Here is a 24,095-nt window from a genome sequence, read left to right as displayed (position 1 = left end):
AATGGGCGATCTCTTCCAATTGCTTTCTAATAGCAATGCACATCCCAGGGAAATCCAGTGTGATTGCAGACAAGTTAAGCAGGTCCATTTTGATGCTTCATGAGGGGTCTCTCAGTGTCAACGTGCTGTAGATAATTTCCGTCAGTTGGGACAACCATGCTCTAGTCTTTTTGCCTGTCCCCTCAACAACAAATGCAGCAGGTTTTTTGCCCTGATTCCCCCCACCTGGAGAATCACTGAGAGATGCTATACTTCATGCTTGGACCCCCCCCCAGTCTCCTTTATGCTTATCTCCCTTGACCTCTCATTCCCAAATTCCTTCAGAAAGCATCTTGATTGAAGAGCACAGTAATTCTCATTGCCCCTTACTGGCCTCATCGGATTTGGTTTCCCTTCCTTTGGGCTCATCTTCTACACCCACCCTGGATTCTGGATCCAACTCCAGGCCTTCTGTCTCATCTGAAAGGCATGACTCACCCAGACATAACACGTCTCAAGTTGACAACATGGTTTTTCCAGTTCCAATGATTGCTAGGCAGTCCAGGCTGTCCTCTCCTGTCCATCTCATTTTATTATCTTCCCATAAAACGTCCACCAGAAAGATGTACAAGAGTGTATGGAAAAGATTTCTTCTTTGGGCCATAAGCAAAAACTTAGATCCCTTTTCAGCACCGGTTTCAAATGACCTTGACTTTTAAGCCACAATTTTCAGTAAAGATGCTAGTTTCTCAACTATTAGAGTCCAATTAGGAGCCATTTCTAACTTTCATCTGGGAGTAAATAATTCTACTTTAGCTTCCTCTAAACTTTGCATAACCTTTTAAGAGAAACTTTTTTGACTTAGATCCCTGTTAAAAGATCCTATCCTTCCTTGAAATTTAAATATTGTCCTTCAGGCTTTGACTCAGCCTCCCTTTGAACATTCGGATAAATCTGACCTAAATTTTTTGACTTAGAAAAATATCTACTTTGTACTGTTACATCTGCCAGAAGAGTATCTGAACTCCAAGCTTTGTCTGCTAAACCTCCTTATTTAGTTTTTCACAAGGATAGGGTATCTTTATAGACTTCCACCATTTTACCAAAGGTGCTATCTGAGTCTAATATTAATGAAGTCATTACTCTCCCAGTTTTCTTTTGAAACTTCTCAAATAAAAGCAAATATATGTCACATTTATTGCATGTGCACAGACACTTTTCTACCTTCACAGAACTAGGGATTTAAGAAAGTCTGAATAATTATCTGTTTCCTTTTCTGATTGCAAACTAGGCAAACCAGTATCTAAAGTTACTTTGACCAAACGGTTAACTGATTATATTACCTTTGTTTATCAAAAAGTGGGTTTACCTTTACTAAAATCACATAGAGCCCACTCCATTATGTCTATGGCAACCTCATCAGCTATTTTGTTTTGAACTTCCTTGGATGATATTTGTGCAGCTGCAGCTTGGGCTAATCCTCATACTTTTATTGCTCATTACAAGCTAGATCTGGTCTGTAGGAGAAGAGCAGCCTTTGGCTTGGTGGTGGTCCAGAATATCCTGCCTTAGAGACCTCCCAGAATTTAAGTAGCTGGGAACTCTGTCCCAACAGTTGAGGAATGAATGAAAATGACATCAGATTAAAAAGTTACATATGCACCATAATGTTCCATCTGTGTTGTCCATTTTCATTCTTCCTCAGTTTCCCACCCACCTACTCACCCTCCTTATTTTACTTTTGGAGATATTGAAGAGTATTGTAGGAACCTCTGTTCCTTGTTTTGAGCCCCAGCTTCCATTCCTTTCTGAGTTCATACTAGTCTAATATCTCTGTGGGCAGCAAATATATATCTGAGGTATGTTAAGTTGGTGGGGTATTATGGGTAATGGGAGGAGCTCAAGAGTTCAAGAATCCCTCGATCTGGAAGAAGCGATCGAGTCAAATCCAAGTATCGGATCTGAAACCAACAGCTGAGGAAGAATGAAAATGGACAACACGGATGGAGAGTTATGGTGAATACATAACTTTTTATTAATCCTACTGATGATTTATTTTTTTATTAATTGCAGTCCTTCTCTTTCTGACAAAGATTAGAAGATTATTGATAAGTAAGGGGAAAAACTTCTTCTACAACTTTGATTTTCAGAATTTTGAATTGTCAGACTCTTAGATTAAAATTTATTCTGGTTAACTTTGAAAGTTTGAGAAATGTTTTGCCTGCAGTTTCTTCTTGTGAGGAAAAATCTAACTTAAATAAATTAGTTTCTCCCATTGTAAAGGTCACAACTCATTGCTTACAATGTGTGTATGACTCAGTTGATGCTTCTTCCAGGGCTATGGCTGCTGGAACTGTTTTGAGGAGGTTTGCCTGGCTATATTCTTAGGAACCCCCATATGATGTGAAAAATTAGATTTTAAATTCTCCTTTGGATAGAGATTTGGTTTTTGGTTCCTCTGCTGAAGAGGTTATCAAAAAGTGTGACAAAAAGGTTAACTTGATACTGGAAATCTCGAAAATGTTTCATCCTTCCTTTTCTAAATTTCCTAAGGGACTCTCTAAACATTCATTCAGTTTCAGGAAAAAATAAATAAAAATAAAAAAAATAAAATAAACTGTCTTACCAAAATGTAAGTAAACATATATTTAAGAAGAAATGGCAAGGAGGCTCCAAAAAGAATTCTGGACCCCCCCAAAAGAAAAAAAAAAAGAAACAAAGGACTGTCCAACAAGTAGGAATGACTGGTTAAGGGACCATGTTCCCCAGTCTCACCCTGGCAATTCCTTTTCCATTCCAGAAAATCTGAATCTCCACTTGTCTCTGGCAACAGATAGTTTCAGACATATGGGTTTTAAAGATCATTCATCAAGGTTATAGATGGCAGTGGGAGGATATTTCTCTTTTCCAGGGGGTAGTTCCTCAATTACCGGGGGCCAGACTCCTCTGTTTCCTGCTGTCCTTCAACATATGCTATCTCAAGGATTGATACAACTAGTTTCTCCTTCCCAGGTTATGAAATATTTTTATTGAAGACTGTTTTTAGTGCCAAAGAAAGAAATTGTTTGGAGAACAAATCTGGATCTTCTTTTCTAAACCTACTTGTGATATTGCCCGAGTTCAAAATGCTGTCACTTCATAATCTGTTACTATGTCTTCCTCATTTAAGTTTCTTGGTAAAACTAAATGTAAAATATGCTTACCATCCCTTCCCTATTCATCCAGACTTTAGGTGTTAAAGTTTAGTGCGCCTGGATCACACTATCAGTTCTCTTACTTTGGACTAATCACTGCACCAAGAGTCTTTGCAAAGTGTCTAGCTCTATTTATAGCCCATTGCTGGCTACAGGGTATGCACATTTTTCTATATTTAGACAACTTGTTTACCTTTGCAGAGTCTCTTCAAAGTGTCAGGAATCTCTCTCTTGGGTGAGAGATCTACACATGCTAAGAGAACATTCAAAAGTCTTTTTGGACTCATTCAGACAGGATTGTGTTCTTGGGGTGTTAGATAGACACCTCAGCTCAAAGAACTTTTCTTCCACAGGAAAAAAATATATTTATATCTAGATCAATGTTTAAGATTTTTCAGTTTGACTTTATTCACGCTAGGGAATACCTCAGGATTTTAGGTCTTATGGCATCTATGATTCTCATGATATCCATGGCAAAACTCCACATGAGAGAGATACAGTGGTATCTGAAGTCTGTTTGTTCCCAGCACCAACATCCTTTGTCTTTTCAAATCTCATTGCTGGGATTTGTAAGAAGAGAAATCACTTAGCGGTGACTGTAAATTTCCCTAAACCCAGGTCTTCCCTTTTCCCTCCCTGCTCCAAAGCAGTCAACCACTAGAGATGTCTCATACTTTGCTTGGAGAGCAGCTTGAGGAGGAATAAATATGCAAGTTGTGAGTAGCATCAAAGACAGACACAAGCACATAAATATAAAAGAGATGCTTGCCCTGATCAAGGCACTGAACTTTCTAAATCATCTTTGTTCCACTGGACCTTTTCATGTTGTTACAGACAAAACCATAGTTATGTTGTACATCAATAAGTAAGTGAGAACCAGGTCATACCTCTTTTACAGACTAGCATTTTAGTTTGGGATTTAGCTTCCTGGCACACACTCAGTCTACAGGTGACCTGCATTCTGCCAGACCAAAACTGTGTGGCAGACAAGCTGAGCAGGACAAGTAAACCCTCACGAATGGAAACTGGATCAGGTGGTCTTGCAAGGTTTGATCCATCTATGGGGAGATCCTCACCTAGACCCGTTTGCCTCTGCTCAAGACTCAGTGCAAGAAGGTCTGGAAGATAGATGTCTTTTCCTTTCTTTGGAAGGAGTGTTCCTGTATTTTGTCCAACTCTTTTCACTGATTTCCAGGGTGCTTCTGAAGATTTAGAAGGAGGTCCCCTAAGATCATTGCGATGACTTCCTTCTGGTCCAGGAAGCAGTGGTTCTCCCCTCTTTTGGAAATGGCCATTGGCAATTACCACAAACTTCCTCACAGAATGGATCTTCTCACACAAGATCAGAGTTTTTTGATACACCCCAACCCCAATCAACTTCATCTGACGACCTGGATGATAGGGCCTTAAGTCCCTCAAGGCACCTGTTTGCTGAGGACATGCTGCAACCACTAATGCTTATAAGAAAGCCTGCTACTAGAAAATCATATATTAGCAAATAGAAATGTTTTTCTAATTGGTTCCACCAACATAACCATCACCCATTCAGCACTAGTGTTTCTTTGGTTTTACAGTATTTATGTGAGTTAGTATACTACGGCTCTTCTTACTCCTCTACCAATGTTTATTTATTGGCCTTTTCAGCATGTCTACCCCTGGATGCTCCTCTTTCAATACACTCTCTTTATCAAAATGTTTTTGAAAGGGCTTGTATAAGAGGCCTCTAAGAAAACCGGTGACCTCTTCTTGTGATCTTAATTTTGTGTGAGAGAAGATAACACTTTCTCCATTTGAACTAGTTAATCAGGCAGACTTGAGGTTCTTAACATGGAAAATTGTCTTACTAATTGTTCTGATCTCTGCATGAAGAGTATCTAAGTTTCAAGCTCTTATGGTGAGTCAACCCCATCTCATTTCCCACACTGACAGGGTTTCTTTGAGAAGTAATCCTTCTTTTATGCCTAAAGTGGTATCCAGGTTAACTTTAAGCCAAACTATTCATCTCACCATTTTCTTTCCTGAACCTAAAAACGAGGGAGAAAAGATACTCTATACCTTGGATGTCCACAGACATCTCAGATACTAACCTGACAGAACTAAATCTTTTAGATCATTGGATTAGTTGTTCTTTTCTTTTGAAAACAATTAGAAGGGGAAAATTGTGTCAAAACAGACTATTTCCAAATGGTTGTCTTAAGCTGTTTCCTTTTGTTATATTCACCACAGTAAAACTATTCCAAGCAGGGTCTAGGCTGTCTCTGCCAGGGCTTTGGCTTCATCTATGTCTTTTTGGATAGGGTTGGATTCTAGACATATTATGCAAGGAGCAACTTGGTCCTGTCTACATACATTTACAAGGCATTGCAAGCTTGATTCCTTCTTTAGTTCTAAACCAGACTTTGCTAAGACCATTCTGCAGGAGCTCCTGGACCCTTCCCATTCCACTTCCCAAATGTAGTAAGCTAAGCTAATATATCCATATAGCTAAGGCTACTGCAGCATTGATTATTTGAACATCTACTGTTATGGTCATTTTACACTTGGAATTTAGCTACCACACACATACTTTAGTAAGAGCTGATATATATATATATATATATATATATATATATATATATATATATATATATATATATATATATATTGGACATGAAAAAATTGCACATGAAAAGTCCAGCCATGTGCTTGGAATATCACCAACACATCAGTATCCCAAAAAAGGCTCCACTTGACCAATCCTTGTGTAGGCGAAACATGGATCTGCTTGTTTTGTACATTTTTCTCTGTATTAAACGACTGCTGAATATTTTTGGTGCCGCAGCCTTTTTTTTTTTTTTGGATATTGATTTATATAGATAGATAGATATATATGTAGATAGATAGCTAGATAGATAGACAGATGTTTGTGTTAAGAGAGATGGGCACATTTCACTTTATCGAACATTTATTTTGGTTAATAAAGTGATTTTTATGTTCTTTTTGCAATTGCTTGGTTTAGAGCACATCCATGTTTCTGAATGTCTGTGTTGCTGAAAAAGGTGTGTGTGTGTGTGTGTGTGTGTGTGTGTGTGTGTGTGTGTGTGTGTGTGCGTGTGTGTGTGTGTGTGTGTGTGTGTGTGTGTGCGCGCACGTGCTTTGTGTCAAAGTCTATCCATTTGTGGCACTTTCAGGTACAGCGTTTTTTCCAAATGTAACATGCTGTGTTGGGATTCTGGCAGGGGCAGGGGAAGGCTTAGACTTTACTCCCCACACCATCTTACTCATTGTGCTAACCCTAACTTTGCCAACCACCCAACCGCAACCCAGCTTATTACCATAAGAAAAGCCCTTTCCCTAACAGTACCAATATTCAGATGAAGCTCGCCTGGTGTTACTGCTAGTTTTTTTTTTGCACTGATGATAGAAGGAGAACTTTTGTTATTTTTCAGTCAATGCTCATTTGGAAAACTGAGTTTTCGGTTATTGGATTGTCTGTCTGCAGTGAGCTATGAAAGTGGTCTTGATCATACTGTGGGTCAACAATTTTAAGTGTAATAGTTTATTTATATATATATATATATATATATATATATATATATCTGTCATTATACAGATAAATATTTTTCACACATATACATGCGCGCGCACACACACACACATACACACATATGTATGTGTGTATATATATATATATATATATATATATATATATATATATATATATGTATATACAATTGTGTGGTAGGAATAATGAAATGAAGTGTCAGTTAAACAAAAGCCATCTACGCAAATGAACAGAAAGTAGGTAATCCCAAATGTTATGATTTACTTTTGTAGTGGCTTCTTCTTGATGATATAGTGTTACAGTGGCTACCTTACACAACTGTACTTTAGAAGGAATGATGTAACATTTAGAGTTGGTGTTGATATCAGACATTTTTATAGATAACTAGCTCAGATTTTAACTGCCAATTAATGTTTTGTTATTTTAAATGCTAATTAAAATATGTTTTGATAATATTATTTTTCATATCTAGGTACTCCACCTCAAGAAACCAAGATGGAAAAGAGAAAATCCAGAAAGGTACAAGAATATTATAGTTGCTTGAGTTCTGAAATAAAATAATAAAGGAATAAGATACTATAGCATATGATAGACACATTGTGACCTAATTATTGCTTGAGCCTTGTGTCCATGTGTTTTAGGCTTACACTATTGGTGATCAAGATCTAGGCGACTGGTCTCTAACTGCCCAAATAATGCAGGTTGAAATTATTTATTTAAAACTTTAACAGTTAATTAATCAATGGAGTGGCGAAAGCCGACGCACTCTGGTTAGGCTTATAAATGCCCTCGGGCAGATAGCCTAGTACCTACCTATGAACCTTTGTTTACCAGGAAGGTCTGTCTGGACACAGGTCATTTTTCAGCAGGGGCCCGGGGAGAAAAGCTCCATGAGTAACAGTAAATTTTAATGCACACATTACTTTATACTTTATTGATTATTGTACACAAAATGTAGTCTACATAAGAAAATACAAATTTGTTGCATCTTTACAACAAAACCTAGGCTTGAACATAGCTAGTACTATTTGTAAAGTATGAAGTATGTCAAGATGTAAGGTTAAAACAGGTCGGTAAGAATAAAGGATTAAACACCGGGGAAGGAGTTGGATATGGTTGGGGTCTACTGTGATGTATCAGAGCATTCTTGAGAGGTTAGTACAGGAACATAGCCACTTATTTTAGATAAGCTTTAAGTGATGGCTTAAAGTAGTTAGTGGATTAGATTGAGAGAATGGATTTAAGAAGGGAGTTCCATATATGAGATATATAGTTGGAAAATAAAGATTCTTCTGCAGTGTTGTTGGCCTTGGCGATGATGAGTAAGTCCTTATTATTAGAGCAAAGTGGTCTGCTGGAACTGAAAGGAAGGATGAGATTTTGTAGTGCAGGTGTTTTGGTTGGTGTTACAGTTTTGTGAGTTAGACAGAGTTGATCGTAAAGAATAAAGTTGGGAAGCTCAAACCAGTCTAGTACCCTTAAAGCTATACAATGATGTGTTCTATATGGGCAGTCAGATACAAACTTGGCAATTTGATTATAACATGCTTCTAGCTTAGATAAGTCAGTTTTCCTTTGATTAGTTAAAATTGGAGAGGCATATAGCAGAGTGGAGAGCAGATGGGTTTGTACTTATGTAATTTTGGCCATTATGGTCAGGAATCTTTTGTGCCTGTATAGACTTCCAAGTTTCTTATGGACTTTTTTATTGCCAGGGAAATATGAAATTCAAATTTTAGGTTATTGTCTGTTTCCACTCCAAGAAGCTTTGTATAGGTTTTCAGGGAGATAACAATATTGTCTTTGGCTATTATGTTAAATGGTGAGCATGAGATAGAGGTCTTGTTAGGTTGGAAGAGTAATAATTTAATTTTGTTTGGGTTCAGGATTAGATGGGCATTGGCTAAGCATGTTTCAACAGAAGTGAAAGATTCCTTTGTTTGAGAATGAAGAGCTGATAGAGAAGTGGTAGCACAGATAAGTGTTGAATCATCTGCATACTGTATTATAAAACCGTGTGGAGTAGCTGTGTGTAGATTACTAGTAAAGAGGGAGAAAAGGAGAAGGCCCAAGATAGATCCTTGGGAGATACCAATGGATAAAAGAAGGTGTGGCGATAGGTTCCCCTGCCATAGAACAGATTGTTGACAGCCAGATAAATAGTTATGAAACCATGCTGTGGCAGATGGTGAGAAGGGTAGTTCAGTTAGTACATCTATTAGTTTGGAATGGAAGACCATATCAAAAGCTTTTGATAGGTCTAGAAAGATGGCAGATACAAAGTTGTTGTTATTCCTGTGATGGTTTATGGTATGAGTGAAGGATAAGAGAGCTGTAGTGGTACTATGTGATGGGTGAAACCCATGCTGGGTGTTTGAGAGAAGGTTATTTGTTAGTAGCTTAGAAAGAGGTGAAAGAATAGCAACTGGCTGATAGTTTGTTTTTGTGGAAGGTCCCCCTTTATGAAGTGGGATTACATGGGAAATTTTCCACAGTTGAGTGACCTTGTTTTTGAGAATGGATCTGTTTATAAGGATTGATACTGAGAAGGCTATAGATTCAGCTGCAATTTTGACGTATTCACTGGGTAAGTTATCTACGGCAAATGAAGTAGGTTTTAGTTTCTGGAGTAGTTTTTTTTTTATAGTGACTGTAGAAACTGGGGAGAAAGAGAATGAGGCATTGCTGGCTGTAGACTTGGCTGGTTTGGTATCAGGAGCAGGCGTTTGCTGCTTGGAAAGGGCAATTATAGATTCAGTAAAATGTTTTTTAAAAATGGTAGCTCTTCTAGTGGAATTGTTGTGGATGTTTGGGGTTGGTGTAGTAGATTTGCCTGGGTGAAGGATTGCATTTATAGCCAGCTAGAGTTTTTGAGGGTTTTTTGATATGTGTTTTGAATGTTATGATAGAAATTTATTTTATCTTGTTTTATTTGTTTTTTGCCTTATTTCTAAGTTCCTGATACTGTTGTTTAGAAACTACTATGTTAGTCTTATGCCATAGTTCCCAGGCTTTGTCTCTAGTTTTCAGAAGGGCCCTAGTGTCTATGCTTAGCCAGGGGGCATAGTGTAATTTTACTCTGGTTCTAACGGCATGTGCATTTAATATATCTAAGAAGGATTTATTAAAGTGGTTCACTGCATCACCTAGGTCAAGGTATTTGAGTGGAGTCTAATTGCACCTTTGTAGGTCAGCTAGGAAGTTGTCAAGATTAAAGTTATGTTTTTTTTCTGAGTTGTTTAAACATAGGTTTTTGTGGGAATATGTGTTGTTGTATAAGAAATGTGGGTAGGTGGTCACTCAGACCATCAGGAAGGCAACCTAAATGGAATGAGTGAGAGGAGTTATTTAGTAATATCCAGTCTAAGGTTGATTGTTTTTTAGTAGCTTTATCTATTCGGGTAGGTTCTTCAATAGTTTGTGTAAAACCTTGCAAGTTTATGTAATGGATGGGGTGATCTATATCACATGCAAACCAGTCTAAATTAAAATCACCCAATATAAATGTCTCCTGACTAAGGTTACTACTTGCCCAGTGCAATAGATATTCTATAACTGGGGCATTATTTCCAGGTGGGATATAACAGCCAATTATATTAAGTATTTTTCTTGAATTAATAGTTAGTGTGGTATATATGATTTTTGCACTGTCAAGTTGTGGGGGTTTGCAGTCAAGGAAAGTTAAAGTGAGATGGTCTTTAAAGAGGATATCAACTCCACCTCCTCTTTTGTTGAGTCTGTCCACCCATAGTATGGAGTAACCTGGTGGTAGCATTTCATTACATTAAGTACTTGGTTTTAGCCATGTTGCAGTGATTATTACTATGTCCGGGAGTATGTGGCTAGAGTGGCATTGAGGATGTCTAATTTGTTGGCTATATTTCTAATATTAATGTTCATTAGCAATAGGTCTGATTTTTTTCTGTTTAAGATTGGATGTGTAGGCGTGTTGAGACCAGAGGGACTAGGAGGGCTGATGTTATCTGAGAGTGGTTCAGGGTTTGGGTGGATGTCACCACTAAGCAGTAGCCTAGAGGCAATGATGGTAAGTAATTCCAATTGTTTGATAAGCTCATTGTTGAGTAAATGAGGGTTATAGTGACTATCTTTAATAGGTATTATTTTAAGTGGAAAATATTGGAGGCTAGTAATATTGACAAGTGTAGGAGAGATTGTGAGATATGTACATCGAGTAGTATGGTAAGGTGGGTTTGTGGTGTGATGAAAAGTGGGTGTCTGGAATGTGTTGTGGTGATAAGTAGTGAGGGGAGATAGAAATATGAGTATAGTAAGAAGTGATAGGTGAAGCATGGACATATTATAGGTCTAGGAGGAGGAAACAGGATAACAGGAAGTGCATCTAATTGGATGGATAGAGTGAAGGAATCTCAGCGTAGTGCACAAGAGTAGAAGCATTGGAGGCGGGTGGAATATGGGGGCAGGATAGTGGAGCGGAGTAAGCCCGAAGGGCGAATGGAGCAGGCAGAGCAAGCCCCAGCAGGAGGAGGAGTCCAAAAAGAAAAGACAAAAACAATCAGGAGCCAGGAAATGTAAGTAAGACAATACACTATGTTAGAGCTTTTAAGCTTACAGAAAACAAATGTTGCTAGCAAGGCCTTTAAGGATGAGGAGAGCTAAGGGAATTGGGACTGAATTAAAATAATCTTTTGTATGAGATCCATGACTAGTCCATAGGCATAGCAGGTTCACATTTTGTGTAAGACCACTGTCCACTTTATTAGGTCCTTTACATATAGTTTTGAGACCATTGTATAAGCCTGAAAGGTGTGGGGCCTTGCCCTACACATTGGGAATGCAAAGAGCATGCCCTTCTGCAAAAATGTTCATTTTGGTGTTTATGTGTGGATTGTAGTGTGTTCTCGATTATTTGTGACTGAGCAATTATTTTCAAATGATCAATGCTAATTGTTCATAGGGAAAGCATATTTTAGCGTGCATCTCATTATTGTGTAAAATTGAAAGCAAGTTACTTCATCCACGGGAAAAATCATTTTGTTTCTAACATTTTGCTTTCACAGTTCATCTGCCCTAGAGTAGCACTGTACTAATAGTATCCTTTTCTTTTTGACATTGTTTTTCTCATTATACTAAACCTACTGTCTCCAAATTACAATGAATATACCCAGAGGCAGTTTCTTGAAGGTAGAAGGAACAGCAAATTAGGAATCAGTTAGGGTAAACTATTCTTAAATATCTGAAAATAGAAAGAACTATAACAGGGAAAAATCTGAAATGAAAAATGGGTAGAAGAATGATTATTAACTGATCTGCAAACGGTGCTGTAGATGTGATACCACTAGCTTATGGACCAGTGAGGTGAAAGGAGGTACAGTGACTCAAGGAAGATTGAAATGCTGTAATTGATGTATTTCCACTGGAGAGAACACCTGTGGAGTTCTGTTTGTCTAGCAGATGGATTGACAACAGGATGTGAGTAAATGTTGTAAGAGGAGACAGGTGAGACAAACAGCAGACTAGGCAATAAAGCACTACTAAAACCGAGAGGATGTAGTGAAGAAGAGTAAAAACAGAGAGAGGCATGACTGGAGAAGAACAGCTGAAGTATGACGATGTTGAGACAAAGCAGGCAGAGCATGCCAGAAGATGGAAAATATGCCAGATGCAGAAGATAAGACCCTATTACACATACAAAAGAGAGGAATAAAGAAGAGAAGGAATCAAGGCAAAGAAGAAGGAGGGGGTAGCAGGGGGTAACTGAAGTAGAAACAACAGAGAATCCAACAAGACAGGGCATGGTTCTAGACATTCAAGGAGTTTATAGAGCAGTACCCCAGGTAGAAAAAAACAGTTTCAGACCTAATACAGACAGTATGTTTAGGCAGTCAAGGATTCAAGGTTTCTATATTGAGGCAAGGTAATTAGTTAATTAATTACAGTGCAGACAAAACAAAAGAAGAAGGTGAAGTAAGACACCAGAAGAAATAATTTGAAACACATTTATTATAAAGCATTTACAAACTAGCACTGTGACGATTGGGGAGAGATGGGTGGAGGCTGCCAGCCTAGTCAAATAGAATTTGATACATAATTCTATCAACTGTATAAATAAATGTAAAATACAGGCTTGTGTTTTTAAATGTAAGAAAACACTGTATAATGTGAACTTCAGGATTGTTGCAACATTGCCATCTGCTGTAAGGAAAACCAAATGTGTCTTTTTAAGTTGAAAAGATCTTATGAATCTCTTTAATGTTAGAATTCGGCTCCAGGGCGGCTGGATGAAGACTTCATGCCCATTGTTTTAAGGCTAAAGTTTATGACTAGAATTTAGATGTGGAAGGTGTTTTATTGCTCTGGTTTCTTTTAGAATATATATGTGAAATGTTTTCTATTGTTGTAAGTTTCTGTGCAGTTGTTAGATTGCTAAATAATGCAGTTTGTGGCCTGAAAACTCAGACCAGGTGTTAAGATGATGCAATATAAATACTGGGAAAACCTAAGTGTCAAAAATGATGTTATTTTGGGAGGGGCTTAGAGACATGTTTGTGAGTAATGTTTAAATAGTATTTCTCACAAGAGACTAAGAGCATTTTGATCTTGATATCCAGCTTACCAGCACTCTGCCTTGTGCTCACATGTAAGTCTTAGCCAGTGGTGGCTGGTGACTTCAAATCAAAGGGGGGCTGCAGGAGACAGCTGAATGGGTGGGGCCAATGGGAACCAGTGTGGCCTGCTATAAAGGGGAGGAGCTATGCTCAAACCACAAAAACTGGAACTTTAATTAAATACACTGCCCTGGGTGCCAAACCTTCATTATGAGGGTCCAATTAAGACAACATGAAGTGTAGAAGAAAAAAATATTTCAATGCATTGGCTGCATGCCAGCTTACCTAATATCTAGATGGAAACAAAAAGGTTATGAGGCATGAAAAAATAAATTACTTTTTAAATACATTACTGGAATGCCAGCCAAAATCAAGTATAAGAAAAATAAGCAGCACTCAACTCAAACCATTTCTCCTTGCACTGCAATTCAAATTCTAATTTATATCCAGCTTTATTAAAGTACCAAGTAACATGCTGAAAGTAGCAATTTCTGTGATACCCCCACTTGTAAAAATGTTTCTTATCCAAAAAAGACCTGCTGCAACAACAACTAACTTGTTTCATGGGGAAAACATGATCAAAGTAGAAAATGAAATGCAAACAAGAAACAAGCTCAAGATACATTGCTTAAAGGATTATTGTACAGGTAATGGACCACACATGATAGATTGGCATTATGTCTGGTTTACAGGTAAAGCCTGCAAAGATGACTTCAAGTCTCCAACAAATGTAATGAGCTTCTTAAAATAATGTAATCCTGTCCTTTATTACAAATACTGTCATATGCATTTCAGTACCCAAGGCTTATACATTATCTTGTTATTTAAGTATTCTCTGCATGGCAACAACAGAAAGGCTTTCAATGCTGGCAATTCTTTAACAGTATGCTTATTAAAGCTTACTTACATCTTACAATGTCAGACAAGTTTACCTGATGGTCATTAAAGCATTGCTACTTAAACACAGAGCAACAGGCACTTTCTGAGTAATAATAAGCATAAATCAACAGTATAAAATATGACAGAAACCAGAACATTCTGCAAAATCAAGGACAGAATAAAAGTAGTACTTGTGTCTACCTTGGATGAGGGGATACTCTGCACATTTATACAGCATAACTGCTCCTTGCCTTGCTTGGACACATACAGAGTCAGTACATGGAGGAGTGGGGTGCAACAAGTATGTCACAATTTGAAACGTCTCTGGCTGACTGTGATGGCCCTGACACATTTGTCATACCTCTCAACCTTAGAGCAAGAAATCTGGACAAAGCCATACATAAAAGTGGGACAAAGGCCCAAAAATAAGGACACGTTTTAAATATTGCTCTTATAAACTTATAAAGATAATAGAATAGTAGGTCTTGCATTAGTATGAATTTTTCTGAAGGGTATGAAATCTGAAACTCAAATGTCTGTCATTATTTTCTAACTTCAGTCTTTAATGATTTGCCACTAATTTGCCAAAAAACACAATTGTATGAAAAATGGACCAAAAATGTGATGCAAAAATATAAAATAGTAAAGCACAAAGCCCGAAGTGGTTAGCTGAAAACCGCCAAACTACTGTTGAAAACAGTCATGAACAGTCACAAAATGGATTTCCTTTAACACAATTTTAATGGTGTTTTCGGAAACGACTATGCGTTTCCTTCTTCAGAAGATAAAACCAAAAGGCAAAAAACAACGTAATCACATCCAGCCCATCCTTTTAAAACAATTTAAGACATCATGTGATCCTGATTAATTAATACATATGCTCAAAGCTATGCTAACTTTTAGACGAGGGGTCAATTTGAAAACTTTGTTGGAAAGTGGGCAATCCAAGACGAGGAGACCTACTAAAGGAATGAGTAAATGTGGCAGCTGTGCACAATGCAAACACATAAAAGAAGGTAATACAGCGTTGGTCAACAAAATTCCGTATAGAATTATGGGTAAATATAATTGTGATACGAAGGCTGTAGTGTATGTGGCAATGTGCACAGCTTGCCACGCATTCTATATAGGGAAAACGGAGCGTAAATTGAGGCAACGTGTTTATGAACACTATTACGCCATCTCCAAAGGCGATATAAATAATGCACTTGCATGCCACATTTTGGAATTCCCTAATCATGAATTCGAAAAGACTTACAGTTGCTTGAACAGGATATTAAAAACAATCCGAATTTTAATAGATATCGCTATGAATATTCTAGAATATTCACTAGCATTGAAGCAACAATGCTTAAACTATCTAATAATAAGAAAAAGAAGATTGAGAGGGATTTATCTCAATATGCCAACAATAAAGCGTATCCTTTGCCTCCTTTAGTAAGTCAGCCTAAGTACACTGTGAGAGCTACGAGCACCAATTATCAAGCAAAAGGACAGAGTGTATCGTTACCTGGTGCGAATCAGGCTCCAGTGTTCCCGTTGGCTGTGAGCCAAGGTACTGGTGCCGACGACCAGGGACGCAGTAACCAGGCTCAGGGGAAGGAAATTATTGCCTCTGAGAGTAATAATCACAACACTTCGAGTAGCAACAATAATAATAACATTGGTATGTCAGTGTCTGCTCAGGATTTTCGGCAAGGACAAGATCCCAATCAGAGGAATTTGAGATCCAATGGGAACCATCAGTCCCCAAAGAACAAGAGAAACTTGAAGAAGAAATAATTCCCCTCGAAAATGAAGTAAAAATTGTAAACAGTACTGAGGGTGATTTCAAAATATATAATTTCACCTTATTTAATGTTGAACACAGTATGTGTGACTTCTTTTCTAGAGGGTTGAATTTTATTCCGGATACTCACTTTGATATGGTGAAAACAATAGTTGATCTTAAATTGTTTGTACGAAAACTGAATCTACGCATGGTTTTAGGGAACATGCCTAGTTTAGTAAATCCCTTTAGGATAGCTAGTGTATTTAATCCCCCCCTGGCACAGAACCTAAAAGCATTTGATCTGGCATGTGAGCTGGATTTTAGGCATTTGGCTATTAACCATCCCCCACACAAAAACACTAAACTCAATATAACAGCAGAGGATAGGCAATGGATTAGTACTCTGAAGGATTGCAAAGTCAGGGTGATGAAACCTGATAAAGGGAATGGGCTCATCTTTATGGACCACCATGTTTATGTAGATAAAGTTCTTAAACATTTGGAGAAGGGACCATATCAAGCCATTAGTGTCAATGAAGTTAATATAGCATATAGGAGGATTCAATATATCCTGCAAGATTTGTTCTTGGAAGAATTCATAGACACTGAGATACATAGTTATTTAACAATGGCATCACCAAGACTACCTGTTTTCTTCGGAGTACCTAAAATTCATAAATCCATCTATGACCCACCCGTCAGGCCAATTGTGGATGGTAGAGGATCTATTACGAGTGCATGCGCTAAATATGTTGAAATCCTACTTAAGCCACTTCTAGCTAAAGAAAAACATATCTGCAAGGATTCATGGAGCTTTTTAGATTTTATCAACAAGATCCAATTTGATCCAACTCTATTGCTCCTCACAGTTGATATAAAGGATTTATACACTGTGATACCACACGATGTAGGCCTTGAGTGGGTTAGGGATTTTTTGCTTGATAGGAAAGTAAATGACAAGATTATCTATCTAGTGGAGACACTTTTGGAACTTATACTTCACAACAATATATTTAAGTTCGAAGATAGTATGTATATGCAAACATCAGGGGTAGCTATGGGGTCGCCTTGTGGGGGGGCGTACGCCAACTGTGTCTTGGCTCATTGGGAAAATACACTACTATTTCAAAATCTCATGTTTCAAACACGTCACCTGGTACACTAGGTACCAGGATGACATGTTTATTTTATGGAAAGGGAAACTGGAACTTATTCCTAGCTTTATTGAGTCTATCACTACTTTAACTAATTTTTTAGAATTTACATTTAATTCCAGTGACACTGAGATTAGTTTTTTAGACATTTTATTAGAGAAAGATTGTTCAAACATGAGATTCAAAAGCAACATCTATAGAAAACCTACTTACTCCAATGGTTTTCTGCACTATTCCAGTTGTCACCCGCACCATCAAAAGAAGGCTATTGTTAAAGGCCAGATGGTGCGGGCAGCCAGAATGGTTACAGATGACCACGATTTTCAGGTGGAATGTAACAAGCTAGTTGGCATGTTCAATAACAGGGGGTACCCATTACACTTGATAGAGGAAGTCATGAATGAAGTTGGTTATAAATGAAAAACTGGCCATTTTAGTCCCATTTTAGCCTCCCAACATGTTTATTTATTTATTTTATTTATTTTACATTTGTTGACCGGGCTAGTCCAACTGGATATATGTCCATTTTCAGTAGAGGCCCGGGGAGAAAAGCTCCACTAGTTATACAATTTACATAAGGCATAAAAGGTTACAAACAATCATAACAACAAAACAAAATAAAAAAGGATAAAAAAAATTTAAATATAAATTGTTAGTTAAAAAAAAATAGAGATTAACATTAGTCTGGATTAGTGCAGGAGCAAAGCCAGTGTTTATTGAGATAAACTTTTAGTTGGTGTTTGAAGAGTTGAAAAGAGGTTAAAGAAGTGATATCAGAGGGTAGTTTATTCCATGCTTTTCCAACATAGTTGGAAAATAAACTGTCACCTGCATTATTGTTAGGTTTGGTAGTATTAATCAGAAGTTTATTAGAAGAACGAAGATGTTTCAGGTTGTTATATGGAGAAATAAGGCTAGAAAGTATTGGTGTATTGGTTGGCTGATATAGAATCTTATAGGCAATTAAGATCTGTTGCAATATAATTTGGTTAGGAAGTTCTAACCAGCCTAGTTCTTTTAGGTTTAAGCAGTGATGAGTTCGAAAAGGAGATCCAGCAGCGAATCTAGCAATGTTATGATAGGATGTTTCTAGTTTCTTCATGTTGTTTTTGGAAAGATTAGTGTAAATGGGGGAGGCATGCAGGAGAGTGGAGATTAGGTGAGATCTAGCAATGGTGGACCTTGCTGTGGGTATTAGGAAAGGTTTGATTCTATACAGGGATCCTATTTTTTTATTAACTAATTTTATGGTATTATTGATGTGGGAGTCGAAGTTGAGGTTATTATCGATAGTTATGCCCAGAAGTTTTGTGGTCTGGTCAGGAGTGATGAGTGTTCCGTCAGCGGATGTAAGAGTAAAGTAAGGTGTAGTAGATTTCCGAGTAGGAGAAAAAAGTAGTAGTTTGGTTTTCTTAGGGTTAAGGAGTAAACAGCGGTGAGAGAACCATTGTTCTACAGTGTTAAAAGCTTTTTGAGTAAGTGAGTGAAGTTCTGTTTGAGAGTTCGCGGTACAGATTATAGTTGAGTCGTCTGCGTATTGTATGCAGGTAGTATATGGGATTGCAGATTGAAGGTCATTAATAAAGACTGAAAATAACAGAGGGCCTAGGATAGAGCCTTGAGGTACGCCTAAGGAAATAGGTAGAAGATTAGAAAGTGAATTTTTCCACAGAACTGCCTGCTGACGATTTTCTAGGTAGGATGCAAACCAGGATAAGGCAAGATTATCAAGAGCCAGAGATTTTAGTATGTGTAGTAAAAGTTTATGGTTCACCATATCAAAAGCTTTGGATAGGTCGATGAAGACAGAGGATGATGTATAGTTTTTGTTGCGGTTAATGTTAATGGAGTTTGTGAAGGAGAGTAAAGCAGTGGTGGTACTGTGTGAGGGTCTGAAGCCATGCTGACAGTTAGAAAGTAGGTTGTTGTTGAGAAGGTGATTTAGTATTTGTTTGTGAATACATTTTTCCATGATTTTGGCGATAGGTGAGAGGAGAGCTATTGGTCGAAAGTTGGAGAAATCATTAGAATTTCCCCCTTTATGTAGTGGGATGATATGAGATATCTATCTTCCAGATAGAGGGGAAGATTCCTTCTTTTATAGATCTATTGATCAGGATAGAAATAGGGTAGGCTAAGGCTTTGGCACCTATCTGCAGGAATTCTGCAGGCAATTTGTCTGCAGAGGGTGTGGTGGGTTTTAACTTTTGGAGCAGTGATGTGATAAAAGAGGTAGAGACAGGTTGTAAGTGGAGTGTAGGAGGTGTATTAGATGTATGTGGAAGTAGATTAGAGGTATCAGGAGATAGATGGCTAGCAAGTGTTTGGATAGTATTTGTGAAGAATGAGTTGAAGTCATTTGCTGTTTGTTTAGGGTTCTCTGGGTTAGAGTCACAGGGATCAGGTGTGATGGAATGACCTGGAGATAGAAGATTGTTAATGCTGGTCCAGAATTTTTTAGGTTCCTTATTAGTGTTGTGCTGTAACTGAAGGTAATAGTTTTTTTTGTCTATTAGGATAGCTCTTTTGGTGCTGTTTCTAAGCTCTCTAAAGTTTTGGTGATCAGTTAGGTTTTTAGTGTTATGCCATTTAGACCAAGATTTGTTTCTAAGTTTGATTTTATGCCTAGTATCGTTTGTTAGCCAGCGGGCTACTTTTGTTTTGGTTCTGATGGTACGGGTTGGGGCTTGTTGGTCTAGAATTGATAAGAATGTAGAGTTAAAGTATTCTACTGCATCATTAAGAGGAAGATATTTTAGGGAGGACCAATTACAATGTTTTAGATCAGCTTGGAAATGTTCAGAGTTAAAATATTTTTTTGTTTGTAGTGTTCTAAGGGTGGCAGGTAAGGTTAGGTTGATTTTGTGTCTAATGAGATAGGTTATACAGTGGTCGCTTAGATCATCTGGGAGGATACCAGATTGGTAGGTTTGTTGGGGGTTATTAATCAGAATCCAGTCTAAGATGGATTCATGGTTGTTGGATTTAACAGTTCTGGTAGATCCGTTTATGAGTTGAGTGAAGCCATAAAGGTTTATATGGGATGTAGGGTTAATATTATTACAGGAATTCCAGTCTATGTTAAAGTCACCTAGAACTAGTGTTTCTTGGGGGAGGTTGTTTGACAGAAAGCTAAGGATACATTCTAAGGTGTTAGTGTTATTTCCTGGGGGAAGATAAACACAAATTATGTTAATAGCTTTACTAGGGTTGATTTGAAGTTTTGAGCTGATTACTTCTGCATTATTGTCTAGTGGAAGGTTAAGATTTATTCTACTAAGTTGGAGTTGTACTTTGTAGAGAATTGCTACTCCACCTCCCTTTTTGGTTTTACGGTCCATTCTAAAGATACTATACCCAGGGGGGGTAATTTCATTGTCCTTAATGGTTGGTTTTAGCCATGTTTCTGATAAACATAGGATATCAAAATGGTGAACATCTAAAAGGGCATGGAGTTGAGAGATTTTGTTGCAAATGCTTCGTATGTTTAGATGAGCTATAGTAAGAGTGTTGGTATGTATGTTTGGTGTAGTGAGAGAAGCTTTGTCTTGTTTATTGCAGCTATTAGTGTTTGTGCTGTTTGGGCCAAGGTTAGGGTGAATGTCCCCATCCAATAGAGATTGGGGAAATAAGAAATATTGGAGTTGGATTTGTTTATGAAAGATGTCAGTATGTTTTTTATGTTTATGTTTGCTAAGCTTAAAGTAAACTAGTTTGAGATATTTGGTAAATAGGTAGTTTGGTTTGGTAGTGAGATTTAAGGTGGCTGGTGTAAAAGGTGAGGTGTGTGTAGAGGTACATTTAGAGGGAAACACAATTGAGGAGTAAAGTGGGTGTTCATAGGAGGTTAGGAGATAAGTAGTTACTAGAGGAGGCAATAGTGTTAAACAGATAGTTATTTGAAAGTATATTGGGAGCGGTGATGTACACATTGTGTATATTAGGGAAGTAAGAGAGATGATAAAGAATAGAAAGAAGAGGAAAGTAAGGTAGTATTTTGACTTTAAGAGGTAGTGTGGTGGGTGGGTCTGGGCAAGTTGGGTGTGCTATGAGGTAAGAGGGGAGGGTGTGGTAAGGAGGAGCTTATGTGCGATTGGTTGAGGGTGTGTCTATTGGAGGTATAAATGTAGGACCACTGGGGGCGGGTGGGAATTGGGGGCAGGGTAGGGGAGCGGAGTGAGACAGGAGAGCAGAATGTGGAGGAAGACAATCAGCAAAGTAGGAAAAATCCAGCAGGTAAGTCTAGGAGTGTAAGAGGTCAGTCACAGGTATGGGTACTGAAAGCAAGATGCTCAGGATATGAAAGGAAGCAAGTGTAATAGGAAAGGGCAAGTACAAGGGTGGAAGGAGTATAGAGAGTCTGAGAAAGCTAGGAGCAGAGAAGGCAAGCTAAAAAAAGTAGGAAGGTAGAGCGTTTTATCAGTAAAGGGATGAGTATTAAGTGATAGATTATGTTTAAAACAAGACCAAAGGGTCAGATACTATGTAGTTAGAGTGGGATGCCTAGGTACAGACAGAAAAAAGAGAGAATAAGGGTTTTAGAAGGAGTATTTGCTACAATGCTAGGTAGAGAAGAAAAGGCTTTTGAGAAGGGTAAGGCTGCTGGCAAACCTGTTTGGGAGGCTTAAGTATCTAAACATAGATCATTTCAGCCATTAGATAACAGTTTGTGTATGCCACTATCAATACATACTTTCTTGTTTTCAGTAACAAAGTATCTCTTTGGGAGCTGTTAGAGTTTTCCTTGTTTTCCTATCATTTATTGGAGTCCAGTTGGGAGATAGCAGGTATTTTGTGCAGGGACAGACTGTAACACTGGTTGAGTACTGTAGGGAAGGAGAAAGAGAAGGTAATGAGGTAGGCAGTACAAGAGAAAAACTGTAAGTTTATAGACTCATTAAAATATTTAATCTGTAATATTATATAGTATGCAAGGATCAAAACTAGATATGCAAAATGTATCTTCTTAATATCTAAAGTGTCTATTCTAGTCTAATCTAATGTACCAGTGGCACCAACCATCAACTGTTACACAGGTTCATATTAGTAGCTGCACCTAAGATAGTATGGAAAGATCCTTTGGCTGATATACACTACATTCACAATATACCATTCGAGTGTATCACATAGATTGCAATACAGTCGGTTATTATCAGGCAGGATAACATCAAGAAAGCTACTTTGTAAAAGCTATCATGTTCTAATACAGAATAACAGGCCACAGTAGCGATTGCTGAAGTGTATTTTAGGTAAGGAGTGCAGTTACATGGTAAATTATAAGCAAATATCTAGCTTAGTTCAATTAGCAAGTATGACGGTAGACAAAACTAAGTCACTAGAGCGTTGTATATGCTGAGGTAGAATATTATATAATTACAGATCGGTCCAGTAACAGGACAACTAAAATATAGGACAAGTCAATTTTTAAGAAGAATGTAAGGGTAGTAACACGTGGCAGTCGCTACAGTATTGGTCGGGCTACTAAGAGGGTCCCAACGTGAATTATAGCTTGTCTATACACAATAAAGCATTAAACAAGTACAGCAAGCGGTGACCAGAATGTAGACGGCAATAGCATAGTTTAAGGGTTGTAGAAACCAGCTAGTCAGTTAAGCAGCAGTCGGATCCAATCGAGAATGTTAATAGAGAGCAGAGTTGTTTAAATATGCAGTCAGTGTGTCTTAACTAAAGACGCTAACTATACAAGCATTAAACAAGGAGTTAAGGGTTATAGAAACCAGCTAGTCCATTAAGCAGCAGTCGGAACCAAACAAAAATGTAATAGAGAGCAGAGTTGTTTAAATATGCAGTCAGTGTGTCTTAACTAAAGACGCTGACTATACAAGCATTAAACAAGGAGATAAGGGTTATAGAAACCAGCTAGTCAATTAAGCAGCAGTCGGAACCAAAACGAGAGTGTTAATAGAGAGCAGACTTGTTTAAATATGCAGTCAGTGTGTCTTAACTAAAGACGCTAACTATACAAGCATTAAACAAGTGTTATGAAGCCATACAATACAAAAAAAGTCTAAAAACAGTTGAATATATGCAGATATGACATGAAAGAGCTGGTGGATACACAGAGCAAACGTTGGGTAACTTCTATAGCAGCAAGGTACTGAGCAGCGGCATTAGCGTCGCTGATAATACAAGCATTACTCAGTATAGAGTCACATAACAGAGTACGCTTACAAAGAAACAATGCCAACAAGGTTAACAACAGAAATAAAAGTCTAATACCAGACCGAGCATGTTTGACTTACTCAGTGTCCAGCTCCAGAGCAGGGAGCGCAGCCAGAGGAAGGGTAATAGAAAGAAGATGGCGGCCTTCAGTACGGGGTATATTTATAAGGTGAGAGAGGAGGTGAGGTGAGGGGGAGGGGATAAAGTTTAGTGGCGGGAAAGGATAGTAGTAATAGGGTAAGGGGGGAAGGGAGAAAGATTAGAGGCGGGAAAGAATAGTAGTCATGGGGTAAGAAAAGAATGGGAAGGAATTCTATAAGAAAAGTTTAGGGATGAGGAGAACTTATTAAGGCACAATAGCAAAGTGTTTGGAGTATCAGAGGAAGAGTGGATAGAGAGTTAAGTAATTAAGTGATTCAAAGGTGTAGCAGGAGCTAATGTGTAGCAAGACCCAAGCTAAGGAAGTAGAAGGTAAGATAACAGTGGGAGAGATAGTCAACGAGCCAGATAGGAAGGAAAAAAGTAAGGATGAGAAAATAACAGAGACAGGAGAGCAGAATGTGGAGGAAGACAATCAGCAAAGTAGGAAAAATCCAGCAGGTAAGTCTAGGAGTGTAAGAGGTCAGTCACAGGTATGGGTACTGAAAGCAAGATGCTCAGGATATGAAAGGAAGCAAGTGTAATAGGAAAGGGCAAGTACAAGGGTGGAAGGAGTATAGAGAGTCTGAGAAAGCTAGGAGCAGAGAAGGCAAGCTAAAAAAAGTAGGAAGGTAGAGCGTTTTATCAGTAAAGGGATGAGTATTA

The 24,095-nt window shown here is 38.0% G+C and overlaps 1 protein-coding gene across 1 annotated transcript in view; it reads left to right on the top strand.

Moving 5' to 3' along the window:
* The window catches only part of SYCP2 (synaptonemal complex protein 2), a 2,578,701-nt gene that overhangs the window by 388,017 nt on the left and 2,166,589 nt on the right, over positions 1–24,095 (top strand). Inside the window, exon 4 of the mRNA XM_044088976.1 lies at positions 7,190–7,236. Within this exon, the coding sequence (XP_043944911.1) occupies positions 7,190–7,236 (47 nt within the window). The remainder of the gene's footprint in view (positions 1–7,189; positions 7,237–24,095) is intronic.

The sequence above is a fragment of the Protopterus annectens genome, chromosome 12.part0 (assembly GCF_019279795.1).
Source record: "Protopterus annectens isolate FY-2018-M chromosome 12.part0, PAN1.0, whole genome shotgun sequence".
Classification (NCBI taxonomy): Eukaryota; Metazoa; Chordata; order Ceratodontiformes; family Protopteridae; genus Protopterus; species Protopterus annectens.
This window is presented reverse-complemented; position numbering and strand designations above follow the sequence as displayed.